The 21,767-nt window shown below is 32.1% G+C and overlaps 2 protein-coding genes across 2 annotated transcripts in view; both read left to right on the plus strand.

The window, feature by feature from the left end:
- LOC104700744 (WAT1-related protein At1g60050) lies at positions 16,411-18,707 on the plus strand. Its single transcript, XM_010416308.1, has 7 exons — positions 16,411-16,728; positions 16,838-16,900; positions 17,074-17,190; positions 17,307-17,565; positions 17,707-17,865; positions 17,966-18,117; positions 18,377-18,707. Exons 1-7 carry the CDS (start codon positions 16,526-16,528, stop codon positions 18,543-18,545), a joined length of 1,122 nt encoding a protein of 373 aa, XP_010414610.1. The 5' UTR covers positions 16,411-16,525; the 3' UTR covers positions 18,546-18,707.
- LOC104704440 (nucleobase-ascorbate transporter 7-like) overlaps positions 21,367-21,767 on the plus strand; it is a 3,238-nt gene continuing 2,837 nt past the window's right edge. Inside the window, exon 1 of the mRNA XM_010420532.2 lies at positions 21,367-21,697. Coding sequence (XP_010418834.1) covers positions 21,574-21,697 — 124 coding nt within the window. The 5' untranslated portion in view covers positions 21,367-21,573. The remainder of the gene's footprint in view (positions 21,698-21,767) is intronic.

Here is a 21,767-nt window from a genome sequence, read left to right on the forward strand (position 1 = left end):
ATTAACAAACATATAATTTTTGTATCTTTTTAGTTTAAAAAAGGAAAAAGAACATTTAAAGTTTAGCTTTATTTTTTTTATAAGGTCAAAAGAGAAAGCGATTTATCACAAAATTTGGAGAACACCCACTTTCCGTAAATTTCAATATATGAACTAGACAACTCTGCAACGAAGTTGGTCCACGAAGCATTAATATATTTATCATCGTGTGGAAGAGATGATTCATCAAATTTTATTTAAAGATTACTGTTATTTCATTTGTGCATGACAGCAGGAACAAATATTAAGTATGCGATTCGGAACAGTACTCATCAAAACATTATTGGAATCTTAAAAGTCATGCGCGACACCAACGGTGTCCACCTACATAGATATATTGCTTCACACATATATATCTATCTAATTTTGAAATATGTGTACGTACGTGTGTTTGTACTTGCTATTCATAGAGGAGGAACTATGAACGAACCATTCTATAGTGTCTAAGAATTCAATATTAGATACTTTTTTAACTATTTCCTCATTTTAGATGCTCTAAGATACTTGGCTTCATCAAATATACAAAAGATTAACGTTTACTTGATACAAATGATATCATCTCGGGTTTATGTTTAGAAAACTTTCAGTAGTATGATGCATCGTCATCAAGATAGATTATACTCGTGGGTAAAGAGAAATAGATGGGGATGATGATATAAGAGTAAAGAGTGTGAACTCGATAGATCTATGAAAAGGACTAACAATGATAGAGAAAAGGAAAAGAGGTAACAAACATCTTAAAGCTCCTATGGGTTGGAGGACAATATGACTGAGATCTCTTAATGTGGGGTCTTCTTTTAAGATAGAGACACTTATAATTGGATCCATCACTTCCACTACTATCTTATATACTTGTTACTTTTTTCTCTCCCTCTCTCTCTTTACTCTTTTTATCTTTTTGATTTGATTCTCTCTTTTGTTTTTCTTTTTCCTTCTATTTTTATATATATTTTGTTTACTTTCAATTCGACCATATGCACCAGTGTGTTAAAAAAATTATTTTGCCAAAAAAAATGAATATATGTCTTTTGTAATTAGACCATATAATGATTTGTGCCTTTTAGCTTATCAGCCTAAAAGTTATTGTCATCTAGCTAATTTGCTCATTAAACTATTAGTTGTAGACACAATGCCAATTTTTGTTCACATTACTAATGTAAAAGCGAAAGGTCATTATAATTAAAAAAAAACTCAAAAGTATGTTAAAATAAAAAAGAAACAATAGTTGTGGTATATGTAGCCATGATAGTACTAAGGTGGCTAAATGCTTTGTCCTCCTCAAAGGGCCATCAAAAGCTTAGTGACCATATATACTTTGGTAAGCATTTTCTTCTCCCTAACAACCAACCAAAGACTTTGGGCATAGTTTTCAACACTTTATTAATTTGATAATTTTTAAGATTAAAAAAATCAAAATGTCATTTCAAATGTCAAACGCCAAAGCACTCCATTTGCTTTGTTTAGCAAAATATATTTATTAATTTCCCATTTTCTTTACAGAAAGGATGGCACATGGGAGACATGGTCACAGTGTAGGCAATATCCTCTTCTATTTTATCTTCCCATTAAACCTATCTTCATTTCAAAACATGTTTTAATTCCATGGAATATGCATTTTTTTTTTTTAAAATTTCCTTTTATTATCAAATATATATATATATATATAAAGCATAATACGAGAAGTTTATTTTACATACTGTAAATTGTTTTTATCTACTTTTTTTTTTCAAATGTGAATCAAGTTGGAGTCCATTCTTGCTCTCAGCTAACAAAAACGAACAAAAATAATAGACCTAACCTAATCACAATATAGGAATCCTGCGAGTAAACAATTTAACATACAATGCTCAACTGTTTGTGGCTAGCTATGGTTCAGAGTGAATGAAATATATTTGTCTTGATTCCAAAAAATGTGGACCACTTTTCTTTTCTTTTGTTTTTTTCTAAGTAAAAATAGTTAGTTGTTTTGGTTTTTTGTTAGTAACAATTATTAGTTGTTCGATTTCTTAATTTATGTAAGAAAAATATCAATTTATTGCCAGAATACTAATGTGGTATTGTTGTTTGTATCTTACAAAATGATAAATTACAACTATTCTTTCCACATTTTACCCTCTGCAAGTGTATCAATAATATCAGACTTCTGTCTCTCAGTCTTGTGTTTCTAAGAGGTGAATTTTCAAAGATTTAGCTATATGCAGTTATGTACTACTAAAAAATATTAAACAACCAAAATAAGAAATTTATACAATTTTCCCTAATAAAAAGTGTTATTATATGTTATGGATCGGACGCGATGTGACCTTAAAGATAATCGTTGGGCTTCAGCCCATTTCACTCGAGCCTGGGTACTTGGAAGTTATAAACATTGCGATTTGCGACTCCAATATTTAAACAATTTATGGATGCTAATAATCATTGTGGAGACATGTTTGTAAAATCAACCTTTATCCTTTCAAAATCCGAAGAAGCATTTTAAATAAGAATAGAAATATAAAGATTCCATCATCACATTGTATATATATACATTGTTAAGATACTTTCTCTGACTAATCCAGTTGGACTTCTTACATTGTAATACCTTCTTTTAAATTATTAAAACAAGTATAATCTACGATAGTATAAAAAGAAACATTCTGTAATGGGTCATTTATATCCTCTAACATAGTTATGGAGCCATTTATTCGTTGTCCACATCCACATCCTTACTGAATCTCTAATATATTAAAGCTCTAGATGATGATTCAGCTAATGCGGGAGAAGAAAAGATAATCGAAATGTATTTAAGTAAGTTTAGAATATGAAATCTGCAACTAAATAATGTACATTTAAAAAAGAAGAAGTCATAATCCGACCGTAAAGTTGGCTATGCGTGACTCATTTGTAAAATTACCAACGGCAATCTGCCTCTGTACTAATTCTTAACATTAAACCACAAAAAAAAAATGCTTCTGTAAAAAGAAAGTGTTTAACTTCTTTTTTTACTAACGATTTAAATTAGGGTTTGTGTATAAACAAAACTTTTTCAATCGTCATTTTGTTACAATTTAACCCTTCATCTAAAAAAAATATAAACCAATCATATGAAATCAAAAAGTAATACACAATATAACTTTATATGTATTTTTAAATGTGTTTGTAGTCACATATATTTATTTAAAAAAACGATAGAGTAATTTGAGCTACTTGTCACAGATACGAGTTTGATATGGAGGATTTCAGTCTGATATATTATTTTCGAAAATTTTACTAACTTGACGGTAACAAAAACGAGTTATTGTTTTTTTTTTTTTTTTGGACAAACAACGAGTTATTGTTTATTTCTTTTAACTTTAGGAGATTACTATACCCAGCATTTTCTAGAAATTGAAGATACAATTGCAAAAGTTGGCAACTTATATAGGGTTCATTTGCGGAAAACTTTTTAAACTTTTTTTTCATCAATTAAAACTGTGTAATTGATATACAATTTAACATTTTAGTATTTTACCACACGAAAAATAACATTGCTACCACATTCAAAATTTTATGTAATTACTATATAAATATATCATAACTGAAATAATAAATTCAAAAACAAATATTAGTCCACAAAATCTAAACTATTTTCATTTATAATTTATTTTATATGTGAGGACTGTTAATAGATAATATTTTTTTGCTTTGGCACTCACCATCGTGGGAATGTTTCAAATGTCATCACCGTTTAATCCCAACATCATTGTCAAGGTGACGTTTCATTCCCCCAACTGCTACGTCAAAGTAAATGCGACTCTTATCGATCAGGAAAAATTCAAAGTCAAGCATTATTTTACTCAGATTTGTTTTTTTATAAAGATAACTAGATTATGACCCATCGGATGTGCAGGTTTAAAATTTTAAAATAAAAATAAAATTTAACAAAGAATATAAAGTAAGTATTTTTAGTAAGTAAAACCTATCTATAAAAATAAATAGATACACCGAGGTGTCCAATGTAAATACTTGGTGTAAAAGGTGCGACTCTGCAGTTGAGACTATTAATCACATTTTTTTTGAATGTCCTCACTCGTGGAAAGTTTAGGATTTATCTCTAACTCCGATCTCATCAAATGCTTTTTCATATGAGTCGGTGTACTCAAATTTGGATTTTGTTTTCTGGAGGGATGTCTCTCAACAGAGTGATCTTGATCAACTTCTTCAATTACCATAATTTTTATGGGCAATCTAGAAGGCCATAAATAAAAAAAAATTTAAGATTTAGAGATCGAGACGAATGATATAATTGCTCAGGCTTTGGGCGATAAATTATCCTGGGAAGAGGCGCTATCTTTTACGGCGGTCATGTCGGCTCCATCTCCGTCCTCGGATGTCCAGGTTTCTTCACCTTGTTGTCAAATTGATGGTTCTTGGAAAGCAACCAATGAGCATTCATGATTGGGCTGGTGGTGTTGCGTTGGTGAGGAGCGAACCTTGTTGTTGGGGGCCAAGTGTCTAAGACGGAGCCCCTCCCCCTGCATTCAGAGTTAGAAGCGTTGTTGTGGGTCATGGGGCGGATACGTGTTGAGTTACTCACTATGGTGCATTACTCTGAATATTGGCCATCCTTCTTCAACTTGCTCGATGAGTTTATTACATTGTAGTTTTTTCCACTATTCTCCATCTCTTGGATCCCGCATGCGAAAAATTCGAAGGCGGATTATCTTGGCTGTGCTTCGCATTTTCTTTATCTCTGAAGATTCTTTTGTAAACCCCTTCCCTCTGGCTTGGGCAACTAACCGAGGAAATTCCTTTTAATTTATTGTTTGATTGAAAAAAAATAGATACACTTTTAGTCAAAGAAAATATTTTAGATGAGTTCAAAAGTATTAAAAGTAAATATCTTAGAAAATATTTTTTATCTTATAGAAAAAGTAATCTTTTTTCTTGTAATATAGCAACTAAAATTAAAATAAGTAAACAATTTTATAATTTTGAATTTTATGGTATATATATATATAATTTATCTTATAATTAGATTTTAAATAAAATTAAGTTTTATTTTATCTATTTAATTTTATATAAACCTTTTTAGGTTAGGTTTTGAGTTTTTACATTTTTATTTTTTAAAATTTTAATAATCAATTGACATGTGTCAACATCTGAATAATATAATTAACACGTGTCACGATCTTGTTAATGAGTAATTTTGTCATCAATGTTTATAAAATAAGATGGGTTGAAAATCGTTACTGAGATTCGGATTTTCATATTATTTTATCTTTAAAACTTCTCTCTACCAATAAATATTTTTTCTGAATTTTAGATTGTCTTTTTTTTTTTTCTGAAAAAGAGTTTATATTGTTTGTGTCTCTAATTCATCTGATAAATAACTAATAACTGGGTAGATTAACTTGTGGTTCTATGTGTTGTATCAGTTTGGTTAACAATAGCCTGGGTTCCTCGCTATGGAAATGAATAAAATGATCAGTTTATTTTCTGTAATGGTACCCCCAATGTAGTTTTTTTTTACTTTTTATTATATTCTAAAAAATTTAAAAAAAACATGTACCCGAAGAAATTATTTTATAGAAACTACAAAACTATTTTTAATCTATAAACCGGAAACACAAAGGCTTGCACCTCAAACATAGGAGATCAATGAATGAGATATAAATTAGGTGATATTACTAGTTTCATATAAATCATTTTTTATTACTATTATATTTTGAGTATATTTTCTATATTCAGCATGTCCTTGTTACACGTTATTAAAAAAAAAATACAAAAAATGCATCGCCACATCAGTGATTTATGTCGTGTGTTAAACAATTCAGCCGTAAAGTGCTAAAGAGGCAATGACGATTGAGTTACGGTATCTTGTGGCTGATTGAAATAATGACTGAGTTATGAACAAACGGCTAACTTATGAACATAACACAGCATGGAGTTACAACTGATTTAATGAAATCTGTTTGAGTTATGAGAAAATAGCTGAGTTTCGATCATAATTCAGCCGTTATAACGGCTGAGTTTCAATTATAATCCAGCCGTTATAACGGCTGAGTTTTTACCTGATGGTTGATTTGTCAAAATTTTGGCTGAGGTAATACTTAGACATGGCTGAATTAATTTTCTCTAGTTGGCTGAGTTATTAACGACGACTTACTTATGGGATGTCGTTACGGCTGAATTACATTTAAATGTCATAAATCAGCCGTAAGGAGGTGGATTCACGAAAAACTCAGTCATTATACGGCTGACTTAGTAGCGAAAGATTAATTATCAGAATAGCATGCAATTATGGCGGACTTATTAAACGATAAAACTGAGTTAAAATTTTCAGTTGAAGTTATCATTTAAGCACTTACGAAAAGTCAAATGCATCATTCCATGTCATTATCATCAAAGGAAATACGAAACGTCTTTTTCTACTCGTATTGTTCTTCACCTTGTTCAAAAAATATTTACATGTTGTTTATCTTGTTCTTCACCTTGTTGTTCACATCAATAGAGATATCCAGAACTTAATTTTTGAACATCCAATTCGTCATCGTCTTCCTCATTATTCTTCATTTTCGTTCTTCCTGTTCTGGTATATGATGGATCCGGTTCAGGTAACTTTTGTTTCCGGTAGTTGGGTAAAATACGCAAATATGTATTTAACACCGACGGTAAAAGGTGTATAGTTGTGCAAATAGATGCGAAAATTTGTGCGATGTAGTATTATTGTAATACATTTGTTTACTTTCAGTTTTTTTCTTGTAATAACTTAGCCGAGAAGCAATATAAATCATTTGTTTACTTTCAATTTCTTTTTTGTAATAAGTCAGCCGCAAGCAATATAAATCAGCCGTCAGATGAATCTATGCAACCTTTCATCTTCCCTAAAGTATTATAACTCAGCCGCGAAGCAATTTAAATCAGCCGTCATATGAATCTACACAACCTTTCATCTTCCGTGAAGTATTATAACTCAGCCGTCATATGAATCTACGCAACTTTCCGTCTTCTGTGAAGTATTATAACTCAGCCGCAAGCAATATAATTCAGCCGTCATATGAATCTATGCAACCTTTTGTCTTGCGTAAAGTATTATAACTCAGCCGCAAGTAAAATAAATCAGTCGTCATATGAATCTACGCAACCTTATGTCTTCCATGAAATATTATAACTCAGCCGCATAGCAATATAAATCAGTCTTCATATGAATCTACTCAACTTTTCGTCTTCCGTGAAGTATTATAACTCAGCCGCAAAACAATATAAATCAGTCGTCAAATGAATTTACACAATATTTTGTCTTCTGTGAAGTATTATAACTCAACCGCAAAACAATATAAATCAACCGTCATATGAATCTACGCAATCTTTAATCTTCCATGAAATATTTTAATTCAGCCATCAAATCAAATAGATCTAGTAAATCAGTCACCATATGTAAATCAATGACAGCAACAATCAGTCGTAATAAGCATTGATAAAAACCCTCAATTAGCCGAAAAAGTTTAAAATACTCGTTATTGCCGGAACAGTCAAAATAAAGATTCGATACATACCGGAAGACAAAAATACAAACACAAAACTAGTTACCCCCGCTTGAGTTGAGAAGAAATGCGACAGCAATGATGACAAGAAAGAGAAAGAGAGAGAGAATCACCTATAATAGGATAAGCGGCCGGAAGAGACGAGAGAGAGATTAGCGCCGAGAATTACGGTTACTCGATGGAATCGCCGAGAGAGAGAGTTTTTTGTTTTTTGTTCGTGAAGAAAACGATTGGTCATAGATAGAAAAAAGCAACTTAACGGCATCAAACTTTCTAAACGTTCACACACTGCATTTAACGGCATTATCACCGTCGAAAAAACCAGCAGCTTTCTTTCGAAGACTGACCACAGTCAGACAACGAACATGTAAATGATGAGTTAGACTAACTATCCACACTGACTCCTTCACGCGCCCTTCGGCGTGTATCATCAACTCTATGAGTCCAAAGCTTTACGCTTCCCTCAAGAAAAAACCTCCAAATCCTCTCTTCTTTTTTGCCTAGATCCGGCGGAAGGATAGACGAACGGAAAGTGATCTCACCATACAAGAAATTGGCGTAGAATTGAGACTTTCATAGGAGAATCTGATCCTAGAGCTAGGGTTACGAGACGCGATAGTTGATAACATCATTATTTTACTCATTTTAGCTATAGTTTTAGTATGATTTAGGAAGAGTTTAGTATGATTTCAAGGCTTTAATGTCTATTATCAAGTATTTTAGGTTTCAAGAAGGTTTTACAGGTTTTATAGCAAAAATGACCAAAAGACAAGGAAAATACGTTTTAGGAAAGATTCAGAGCTTTATAGTACGGGTAACTTTTAAAGAACTTATACAACTCACATTTCGACGTACCTGGTGTCTGTGGAAAGCTGAGAGAGTCATCTTTCTCCTCGAAGTGGAATAAAGTCAATCCATTCAGTCTGCAAGAAGTTATGCCCGATTTACCGAGACGTGTTATAAACCGTCGTAAGAAGAACCATCAAGCCAATGGGCTTTTATTGAAGGCCTGACCAGCGACCACCACAGCGGCCCAGTCCAAGTCTTCACCACGTTCTAGAACATTCCTACGCCGTCCCTTATCCTGCACTTAAAGAGAAAAAATGTTTCTACCCTTACAAAACCCTAAACCTAGACAAAACCTTATAAATACTTTTCTAAGCCCTAGATCACGACCAGAGGAGCAGCCAACGACCTAAAGCCCTCTCTCGTCACTCTCTTTGAAGCTTTGAGATCCACTGATAACTCTCTAATTTACATGTTTTAAGCATCACTTTTTGTCCATATTTTCCATTGTTTCTATCCTAACCTTAGCATTTTTAGGTCATTTACTGTAGGAATCCACATTTAGGCCATTTAGGGTGTTGTATTCTTGAATTTGCATAATTTGGATGAAAACAAGTGCTTAAGAGCCGAAAAAGGAGAGAAACAAGGTCAAATCCGAGCATGTACCTGAAGGAGCTATGGAGCAGGAAGAACAGTCTGAACGCCAACCCGATCGAAGAGGATCCAAGAACAGAAATAACAATCCGAGGACCTACCCGAAGAGCAACCCGAGCACATCCTCGTGCACCCCATCGAGCAGACCCTCGGGTAGGACTGGGAAGCTAGGGTTAATGGGTTTCCATATATAAACCCCCTCTCCTTCCTCTCGCCCTAGGATGCCATAGACCCTCAAACCAGAGAGCGAGAGCTTCTGAGAGAGATCTAGAGCGACTCAAACCCTTTTTCACTTTTGTTAGGATTTATTTTATATCTTTTTGTTATTTCTTTAGATTTCTACTTTGTACTCTATTTTCTCTACACTATCTTTCAATACAATGCAATTTTTGTTTATATTTGTTTCTATATCTTTTGAAATGATTTCCGAGTAGTGTAGTAAAGTTTCTAGGGATGGGATAGATGAATTTGTGTCCTTGATCGGTTAGGATGTCTTAGTTTGATTGTTTATGTTTTATAAATTCCCTTCTAGATTGGTGTTCTTAATGTTGTCAACAAACCGAGAGGGTGAGATTAGATCTAAGGTGTTTTACCACCGAGAGGTGTAGATGAAATGCTTGAATCAACCAATGCTAGAGATTTACTCACTTAGCCTAAGAGATTAGATGAGTAAGGGGTTTATTGACAATAATGAATCGGTTCTTATTGCCTGCTTGGTCATGTTTCTTCAACGAGAGTTGGGTAGGGGAGTGATAAAGGTTGATTGTTTTTATCACGAGAGTGTTTTAACGAGATTTTAGAGATTCATTGTCTAAGGAATATTTGCTTGAGGCATGTAAGACATCAGTATTGGTCAGGAACACTTAGGAGTCGATTACCCCATCCTTAGAAGCTTTCGTTTTTTAATTGCTTGCATTTTTATTCATCACTCGATCCCTTACCCGAACAGGCACATGATCACCTGCTTCGAGTAATCCTTCGAGCTGTTCATACGTTCCTTGTTTACTCGATCACCCAACCCGAACATGTACTCGAATGCTTGCATCGAGTGCTTAGGTCGTGTGGTTCCTTGTTTATATTCTTTTCTTTTCTTATTTTAGGATTGTTAGACAAAACCATTTATTGCTTGGCTTGACTTGCTTGCTTCTGATTGCATCCTATCTGCTAGCATAACAACCATTTGGATCGATAACCCTTTGTACTACAACTGCATAGGGAATTGATACCCTGGGTGAAAAAACCTGTTATCATCCACCAACTCTTTTCTATTCTATTTGCTTTGTTCTTTGTTTTCTAAAGGGAGATGATCCTTACAACTTTGTTTGACCATCATTGAAGTAATATCTAAACCCTTTTTCTCTATTTATTCTTTTATGTTTATGAGTTTATTAAACCTTGCTTTGATGATTCCCTTAAACATGCTAGAGTAGTTTTCTAGTTGGGTTTAAAGGGATAATCAAAGGGGGGAGATGATCTTAGTTTAGGTGGCAATTTTTAGGGTTTGTTAGATTTATATCTTGTTTATTCTATACTTTAATTCTAAGTCTTTGCTTAATGCTTTAAGTTAGCCTCATGAACTAACTATGATCTAAAGTGTATGTGCTTTGCCAAAAGCTTGCATGTGTGCTTGACCTAGCTTAGATGTGTGAGGAGTCATAGGAAGCACATACCGTTTACCTATGAAATTTCATGGATTAGAATCGAACCTATTTTAAATGCTTTGATCTATGCGTCGTTGCCTGCGACAGTTGAGTAACGGAGTGTAGAGATCTTAGACGGTTAGCTTGTGAACTGTAAGTTAAAGGTTCATTCGTGTTTCTTAGTCCGAGTTTTAGATAAACAAACTAATCCTAAACTTTCCTAGATAGATAGATCATTGAACCCCTGCAATTCCCCTTAATGCCCAACGCTTGTTTTATTATTTTTACTTGCTTTTATTTACATTATTTGCTCACTTACGACCGTGACAACAAAACCCCCATTTTTATTGAGTCCTAGCCTTACATCTCTTCCGACGGATTCTCTAAACAACAGCTCTCTCTTTGTGGGATTGATCCTTAAATACTACTACCGATTAGCTGTGCACTTTCAGCCGTCGTGTGGTCTTTTAAGGTAAAATATTTTGAAGTGAAAAACCACACACATCAATAGTGATATCGATTTTCGAAGTGAGGTTGCCTAGAAAGTTGTCTGGTTCAGGGAGGTTGAAGGCCACAACGGTGACGTCTTCGAGGATAAAGCTTGGCGAAGTTGGCTTGAGTATAATGAACCTCATAACTAGGAATACGACGGCTGGAACTAATATCATAGATAAGATGGTTATGCAGGCGTTGATTCGCCTTCAGCTGGATCCTTCTTCGCAATATTTTGTCGACATTTCTTTATCTCTCTCTCTCTCTCAAATGATTTATTCTCCTCATAAAAGCATAATTATAATGATTCTGAAATCGGATAAACACATGGGTTAGTTAACCCAGTAAATTGACCCGGTTTCATGTTATAATCTCAGCAGTTCCATTTTATTGTTAACTAGCATGCAATTATGGCCGACTTATTAAAAAATAGCATGCAATTATGGCTGTCTTATTAAACGATAAAACTGAGTCAAAGATTTTCAGTTGAAGTTATCATTTAAGCACTTACGAATCGTCGAATGCATCATTCCATGTCATGATTTCATGTCATTATCATCAAAGGAAATACGAAACGTCTTTTTTCTACTCGTATTGTTCTTCACCTTGTTCAAAAAAGATTTACATGTTGTTTATCTTGTTCTTCACATCAACAGAGATATCCATAACTTAATTTTTGAACATCCAATTCGTCATCGTCTTCCTCATAATTCTTCAATTTCGTTTTTCCTGTTCTGATATATGATTGATCCGGTTCTGGTAACTTTTGTTACCGGTAATTGGGTAAAATACGCAAATATGTATCTAACATTGACGGTAAAGGCTGTAGAGTTGTACAGATAGATGCGGAAAACTTGTGCGATGTAGTATTATTGTAATACATTTGTTTACTTTCAGTTTTTTTTCTTGTAATAACTTAGCCGAGAAGCAATATAAATCATTTGTTTACTTTCAGTTTCTTTCTTGTAATAAGTCAGCCGCAAGCAATATATATCATCCTTCATATGAATCTACGCAACCTTTCGTCTTCCCAGAAGTATTATAACACAGCCGGGAAGCAATTTAAATCAGCCGTCATATGAATCTACACAGCCTTTCATCTTCCGTGAAGTATTATAACTCAGCCGCAAGCAATATAAATCAGCCGTCATATGAATCTACGCAACTTTCCGTCTTCTGTGAAGTATTATAACTCAGCCGCAAGCAATATAAATCAGCCGTCATATGAATCTACGCAACTTTCCGTCTTCTGTGAAGTATTATAACTCAGCCGCAAGCAATATAAATCAGCCGTCATATGAATCTACGCAACTTTCCGTCTTCTGTGAAGTATTATAACTCAGCCGCAAGCAATATAAATCAGCCGTCATATGAATCTATGCAACCTTTTGTCTTGCGTAAAGTATTATAACTCAGCCGCAAGCAATATAAATCAGTTGTCATATGAATTTACAGAACCTTATGTCTTTCTTTAAGTATTATAACTCAGCCGCGTAGCAATATAAATCATCCGTCATACGAATCTACTCAACTTTTCGTCTTCCGTGAAGTATTATAACTCAGCTGCGAAGCAATATAAATCAGTCGTCATATGAATTTACACAATATATCGTCTTCTATGAAGTATTATAACTCAGCCGCGAAACAATATAAATCAACCGTCATATGAATCTACGCAACCTTTCGTCTTCCATGAAGTATTATAATTCAGCTATAAAATCAAATAGATCTAGTAAATCAGTCACTATATGTAAATTAATGACGGCGGCAATCAGCCGGAATAAGCATTGATAAAAACCCTCAATTAGCCGAAAACGGTTTAAATCACTCGTTATTGCCAGAACAGTCAAAATAAAGATTCGACACATACCGAAAGAGGAAAATACGAACCCGAAACCAGTTATCCCCACTCCAGTTTACACAAAATGTGACAACAATGACGACGAAAGAAGGAAAGAGAGAGAGAGAATCACCTATAATAGGATAAGTGGCCGGAAGAGACGAAAGAGAAAGTAACACCGAGAACTACGGTTACTCGTTGGAATCGCCGAGAGAGAGATTTTTCTTTTTCATTCGTAAACATTAAAAACGATTTAGTTTCCCTTTCTTTCGATTATTAATGACAGAAATCACTAAAAATGATGTAGATTTAAATTCATGATGTGGATTTTTTAATTATTTTTAAAACTATATTTATGGTGTTAATTGTAATTACATCAAAAACACTAAATATGTAATTAATTTTTAGAGAATGTATAATATACTAGTAATTTTCTATAACATGTGAGTAAATATTTCGATAGGCAATTCTTTACTTTTTCATAAACGTGATTCCATTATCTTTTGTCATTAAACTATTTATCAAGTTTTTACGTTTTGGAAGAGTGATTCTCCAATTTATCAGTAGTGTATTATAATTATAACGGGAAAGACAAATGTTATTAATTTAGTAAAAGTATTTTTCTGCTTTTTACAATTATTTTACTAACTTTATTTTAGTGTAGATCGTTTAGCTAACAATTATTGAGTTATTTTGCTATGTATTTTACGTAACAGTCAAGCCCATACTTTTCAATGAATGAATTGGTAAATTATATATAAACGATCTTTTATATTTTCGATTTGAGATCCTAACATCTTCTTCAAAATTATGAATTATTTTAGTTCATCGATGTCAAATAGTCATTGATAACACAACATTATTTTGTAGACTATATAATTTTCATAAGTTGGTTACAAATAGGTTACAGATTAGGTTTTATATTATTTGTGTAGTCTGGATTTATTTTTTCCAAAAATCTTAAAGAGAACATTCTAAAAAATCATTTGATATCATCTAACTTACCATATTAATTTCTTTTATTAAATTATTCAATAAATAAAATCCTTTGATGTCTAACTTAAAAATATTAATTTGTTAATTATTATTATACTTCACCTCTCATTTTTATATATGAGTATATTTTGTGAAACAAATAAATTATCATATTATTTATTATAATTAAAAAACAGTTTTATTTTCGGATATACCAGAAGTTGAATTTTTAAAAACAAATATAAATGATTCAATCCATAAAATATTCAATTTTTATTAATGTTTTTCTTTAAAACTAATATCTATTGAATTCAAATTTTTACTGAGTAACGGGTCAAAATTTGAATATTTAAATTCAATTTCATACTATTTTTGTTGAATTTTATAATTTTAAATAATATAATAAAATTTAAATAATTTATTTTGAAATATTTTTAAAATATTGAAACTTGATATTAAAGTTAGAAACTATAAACACTCTAAATTGGTTTGTTATAGCAATGTCAATAATATGAAAGAATTTCAAAAAACCAAGTATATTAAAACAAAACGTATAACAATATATTAAATTACTTATAATATAATAACTCGCTTTTTAAAAACCAAATTCACAAAATTATGTATTATAATAACATTCAAGTCATAAAGTAGAATATACATTGTTGAAATAACTCACTTACATAAACTAATACAACATATTAAAATTTTATTTTAAAATAGAAAATATACAAAATTTTGTATAAAATAAAATTTAACCAGTTTTATAGCACGAGTACTTATCTAGAATCATTAACAATATGAAACATACAAAATAAGTGTCCTTTTCAAGTCATCATATTTAGAATATGATTTTATTGCATAATATTTTATCTAAAAAAACTTTTAAAAACAATCACATAAATTATATTTTATAAAAAGATTACAATGTAAATAAAATGAATTTCAACCCGTACTCTAGCACGGGTATTAATCTAGTTATATGTAAATTAAATATCAATTTTCAACGCAAAATCATTTGGAAATCTTTGATAAATTAGTCAATTATATATATATCTTGGTTCCTTTACATTTTTAGTTTATGATCCTAACACATATTCTCAAAATGATGAACATTATGACTCATTCATCTTCACACATATTCACAAATAATATGTTTTGATATCTAAGCCACGTTGCCGTGTATATGTTAACTTGATTTCTGATCTTCTCTGAATCCTTTTTTTCTTTTAGATTGGTTTATGACTTATGTGAGAGTCGAAATTTGGATCTCTTGCAATAAATCACAATTGAACATAAAATTGATATGCACTATCAATTGTGGCATTTAAACTGCTGCTACTACTACTACGACCACTATCATTAAATATTTGGTTAATTTTCATGGTCGATGTATAAAATCGACAATATAAATAATACGAATATTAATGGGGATGAATCGAAACTGATCTTTTTATTAACATAGAATTGAAGGTGAGAGTTTACGAAAGATACAATCAAAGATCTAAGCGCAGTTAATACGATAACAATTGCTCTTCTTTCTGATTGCCTAGATTTTAGATGTCGAGCTCTGACAATGACATCTGGTATTTATAGTGGGTCATTGACTTAAGGTCTCTTCTGCCTCTTCCGCAAATGATGATTTTGCCTCTACAGCCAAATAGGCCAAATCCATAACTTCAAGTCCTAAACTTCTTAAGAATCTTTTGTTGGACCTCTTTGAATGTTGGGGTGGAAGTCCATATCCAACAAAATTGTTGGTTATTATTTATTATTATTTTTATTAATGTACGGATGGATTTTTGGAGTATCTACGATTTGGAGTTGATGTCGCATAAAATTGTTAATTCAAATATTTTTAGTTTTACTTTATTATACTAGAGGCCATTTCTTCCACAAACATGGTATTATATACCAACAACAACCGAAAAATGTAAATCGTTGCACTAGGAGTCCACTAATTTTTTTTTATATACATTAGGAAAAGAATTATATTTTAGTGTATATATAAATGCAAAAAAAAATTGTAAAGTAATATTTTCTACAAATACTTTATAAATGATGTTCTGTAATATATGTTAAATCGAATGATATTTTTCTGTAGACGTAAATATGATATGTAAAAAAAAGGAAAAATAATCATGTTAAGGATTGTTGATGAGAATGTTGTATACCGAAATTTGATTTATTCATTTTCCAGTTATATGTACGTGTATTTTAAAATAGAATTAATGTTCGTATTTCTTCCAACAAAAAAAACAATTCAGATTTTTTATATATGTCGCAAGAGTTGAGGCGCAACGATTTATTTATTAGCTTCATCGACTCTCCAAAGGTTAACTAATGACTCCCTCCACGTCTAGAGAAAACCCTCTTCTTCATTTGGCCTTCCACTCACATGCAAACACACATATATAAATATTAATGAAGACACGCTATTATTTTCATCACAATTTACAACCCTAACAGTTGTGCTGTGGACTTGGTCTCTCATCTTCTCCGAGGAAGAGATAGAGAAAGAGATAAACAAAATTTCGACCCTTCTTAGCCTATATATAAATTGATACACATTTTGGTGGTACTTGGCGTCGACATAAATGGGATTAATGGATACAAGATGGGAAACCATCGTTCCATTTATTGTTATGGCATTGATGGAGGCATGTACCATTGCACTCACCATCTTGGCTAAGACCGCGTTGACGGGTGGCATGAGCCCTTTTGTATTTATCGTCTACACCAACGCTCTTGGTTCTCTCCTTCTCCTCCCTTACTCATTCTACTTCCATAGAGATGAAAGGTACTTAAAGTGTCTATGTGTCTATATAATCCACACACACACGATTCGATCTATATATGTCTTTCTAAATTTAAGATATGATGATATATATGTTATATTTCACATGCAGGGACGATGAACCGTTCCTCACGAAGCCTTCCCTTGTTCGTATCTTCCTTCTTGGTTTTACAGGGTTAGTTTAAAATCTCTATATCATTCTTTATCTATTTATATAAGATATACTGATTCCTATTTCTCTCCCGATTCTGATCAAAATACATATATTTTGATATTGTACTAATTTTTTTGTAATTAGATTAATTATACTAGAGTTTAGATTGTTTAATTAATTACCGTCTTGAACAGAGTGTTTTTGTTCCAAAATATGGCATTTTTGGGGCTAAGTTATAGCTCTCCAATTGTGGTATGTGCAATGGGCTTGCAGTCACCTGCTTTCTCCTTCTTGCTCTCTCTTGCTCTTGGGTAAACTATTAACCTCTCTAAAATTTCAGCTTTTGTTTCTATTATTCTTTAATAACTGAATTATAAACTAACACTTTTTCCTATAATTTTAAAATATTTGGAATATAACTAAATAGGGAAGGAGGGGTAAGATGGGAGAGTAAGATAACAAAAGGAAGAGTGATAGGCACGTTGATATGCTTCACAGGAGCCTTTGTCGAAGTTATTTACTTAGGCCCTTTTATTAGACCTTCTCCTTCTTCATCCCCAAACTCCAACTTCCTCACTACAGTCTCACACTACTTGACTTTCTTCAAGAACTCTGACAATTGGGCTCTCGGGTCTCTTCTTCTTGCATGTGCAACACTCTCGATCTCCATCTGGAATATTATACAGGTAACCAGAATCACGTTCAAAATACATATTTTTTCGAAACAAGTTAGATGAGTCGACTCTCGACTTAAATAAAGATTCTTATGAGGATATATACAAAGTTTGTTCCATTTATAATTTTTTTTTGCGGTTTCGGTTTATCAGTTGGATACAGTCCAGAAATATCCTCAAGTGATGAAAGTGGTGTCTGCATATAGTTTAGCTGGGACACTCCAATGTGCAATCTTCTCAGCGTTCATGGAGCCAGACCTAAGTGAATGGAAACTCAAACTTAACATGGACCTATACCTCATTATTGCCACGGTATACATATTGTTGATCGTATATTATACTTACTATTTACATACATGTTTCCTTAGTCTTTAGGGCTGTATAAATAATGTTTTTGATTTCTGATTTATAGGGCATATTTGGGAGCATAATCAGAACAAGTGTTCAAGTGAAGTGCTCAAAAATGAAGGGCCCTTATTATGTGCCATTGTTTAAGCCATTTGGGATCCTTTGGGCTTCCATTTTTGGCACAAGCTTCTTTGTCAATAGTCTTCACTATGGAAGGTATACATAATCCTAGAAGTTATATATACCGAATGAAATATGGCTTGTTTGATATGATTTTAATTCCAATTCAAGAAAAAGTTTATAATCAGATATTTCTTTTAAAAATTTTGGTATAGAAATTGACGTTTTGGTTTAGTTTTTCGGATACGGTTCTGATTTGTAATTTAAAGCAAAATTGAATTTGGCTCAATTTCATATAAATATTCAATATGATTTTGATAAGTTTGTGATGTCATGTTAAACTTCTTGTGAACAGTGTGTTAGGAGCTGCGATAGCTGGAACTGGATATCTATTGATAATGTGGAGTCAAAATCAAAGAGAAGATCAAAAGGAAACCGTGGAGAAAAACGATAATCATCAATTGGATGCAGATGAACAGACAACTCCACTTTTGCTAGGAAATGGTGATTTTGATCAAGTTTAATTCCAAACGGTTGGTTTCAAGATAATTTTTAGTTGTGTTATAAATTAAGGGTAAGTAAATGGAAGGAACTAAAGCAAACAACAATAAGGAAATATTGTGAGCCAAAACAAATATAATATCGAAGTCTGGTAACATTTATTTTAATGCGAGGAATGTGTCAAAGTCTGTAAAAGGTATTATAATTTTTCTCTTCTTGTTTTGCTTAGTGTGGATCATAAAAGACAAAATAAGCCACAAGATCTAGTCTTCAGTTTAGTTTCGAAAGACAAGGTTCGATTTATTAAAACGTAACCCTAAAATATTGTAGTAACAATTTAGAATTTTCCTCCATTTTGTTTTGTTTTATGTTTCTTTACTTCTGCATTAGAATTTATTATAGAAGTTCCTCATTTTATATGTTGGTTTACAATATTACGGGTATATAATTTTAAATGATGAACTTTAGTGGTTTTATGGGTTAATTAAGTAATTAAAACAACGAACTTAGGAAGAATTCTAAACTAAATAAAAAGCATTTGAAAAATGACAACCTCATCATTCCATTTACTTAATGTGGTTCCAAACTTCCAATTTACAAATTATAATACTAAGATTTAAGAAAGATTATTCAATATTCTATAATCTTAATAGAGAAGAGTGTGACGATGAAGGTACAAGAGGGGAGATGCGTCTAGCCGTCTAGGGATTGCTTCGACTTTACGTAATGCTAAAAATGTAAAGGTGTGTAAAAGATGTGTTTAATTTCTTTTCCTTTTTTTTACCCTCAGTTTTGAAATTTGTGATGCTCAAACTTAGGACTAAGGACCACTCTTCTCTTGGAGGCATTAAATAGTAGATCATACATGTTGGTGTAATATCTTTTCACTAACGAAAATGGACTAGAAGTGGAGTACTACTGGCGTATATAATTTGACTCTAGATATGTCAAATGGAGTAATCCGCTCCAGCCAATCTACTTAACAGCGGATTAATATATTTTAAGGTTGAGCTCACGAGTTCGAATAGAAAGTCCAACTCAAACAAGTTTTTTTTTTAACGTCAGAATTTTGTTTATATTTGTAATTAACGAATTATAATTTACCTATTTGTTTGAGAACTAATCTATGGTGTTTTATATATGGGAGATTTGCTATAATAACCTAGAATTTATTAGAAACAACTAAACTAACCTATTAAGATTTTAAAAGATTTGTAAAGTACATTTTTACCATATTATCCCTCCACATATTATTCATTTTCCTTCCTANACCACTATACTCTCTTCATCTGAATTGACCACTTTTTGTCTTGTACCATTTAGTACATCTAAGTTAGCATGCATTTCACCCACATGAGTTTCTTCATCGTCGCTAAAATCTTTTAGCTTGTATTCTTTTAAAACCTACATATACAAGAACCATAAAATTAAATATTAAATAGTAATCCATGAAAATAACACCTACGCGATGTTAAAATTTTCATATTAAAGAACAGAAAAATATATCAAAACAAGATTCTTATTACTATGACTTACCTCATTAGTCTTTAACTTCTCACTTAACAATGTTATTTCTTTCTCGAGAAGATCAACTCTTAAGCGCATCAATTCAATGATTTGTTGCTGTTTTGTCATAGCCTCTAATTGAGCCTCAAGCACCTCAATCTTTTTTGTTTGTTGGTCGATCCTCAACTGTAACGTTTCAACAGATTCACTAGAAATAATTGATGCTCTTGAATCCAATGTCTTCTTCATAGACATTGTATCCACCTCTCTTTTACGTTTCAATGATACCCATAGATAAAAGTGTAAGAATTTAGCTGGATCGAGTTTGTCATTTTAGAAGTAAAAGAAGTAAAACCCCCAAGAACAGAAAACAGAGAACAGAGAATTCAATTGTTTAATAGAAGTTTTAATCTAAACAAGAACAGAGGATTCTATAAACGAAATCGGAGGATAGAAGTTAATAATTAACAATAACCCAGCCCAGAAATCCAATTAACTTGAACAACTAAAACTAGTCAATCAGGAAAAAAGCATGATAGAGTTTGTCATTCTAGAAGTAAAATTCCCTTGAACAGAGAACAAGAACAGATAACAGAGCATTGAATTGTTTAATAGAAATTTTAATCTAAACTAGAACAGAGAATTCTAGAAACGAAATCAGAGAATTCTAGAAACGAAATCAGAGAATAGGATTTTATAATTAATAATAACCCAGCCCAAAAATCCAATTAACTTAACAACTAAAATTAGTCAATAAAGAAAAAGGCATAAGAGATGGAATAAGAGATCTTACGTTGGTAGTGATTGAATTTGCTGTATATGGAGAACAAAAGAAGGATGTTTCACGTTTTGAAGCGGCGAGCACATGGAGAATGAAGAAAGTTTCTTTGACTCATGTTAATACCAAATTAGGTCTTAAACAATTAATATATTTCCATAAATATTTAGAAATTAGTTTTTAATTTAATAATTTTACAAAGAAAATCATTTGACATTTTTATTTTAAAAAGAAAAAGACAAAGGATAGTTTTGGTATTATAAAAACTATTACACAAAAAGTAAGTTAGTTTAACAATAAAAATAAAATGAGGTTACCATGGCTAATCATTAATAAAAGTGGGTTATCATGGATAATTCTCTCTTTATATATTATATTAAAAAAAAAATTAAAAGCAAGTTGAACTGGCTTTTTTTCCTCTTCCTCTTCACATTGACGCTTTTGGTTAAAAGGGTTCCGTGTTCTCCAAGTGGTTCTTTCTTCTCAAAGGTCTATTTTTTTTATTAACTTAAAACGCGCAAAAATCAACCTTTTTTGACGTTCTTGCTTACATTGACGGTTTCTTACATAAATTCCCCGACAAATGTCTCTCTCTCTTTCTATCTTACCTCTTCTTTCTCACTCTCATTTCCTAAACCCTTTTTCACTTTCGGTGCCTTCATTGGTTTGCATTTTCTCTTCCTAGTCTCCTACAACACTCACTTTAGTCCTTCAAAAATTCTCTGTTTTGCTTCTCCTGAGTTAAATTTCATCAGAAGTGAAAGGAAATGGCTGGTGGTGGTGGTGGTGGAGGAGGCGCACCGCAGCTGAAACAAGATGAGCTTGAGCCACATCCGGTGAAAGACCAACTTCCTTCTGTCTCTTATTGTATCACTAGTCCTCCTCCTTGGCGTAACTCTCTTCTATATCCTTCTTTCACATCATTAATTATGCAAATGTTGTTATCTTTTGATTTTAACAA

Source organism: Camelina sativa, chromosome 7 (assembly GCF_000633955.1).
Source record: "Camelina sativa cultivar DH55 chromosome 7, Cs, whole genome shotgun sequence".
NCBI classification, from domain to species: Eukaryota; Viridiplantae; Streptophyta; class Magnoliopsida; order Brassicales; family Brassicaceae; genus Camelina; species Camelina sativa.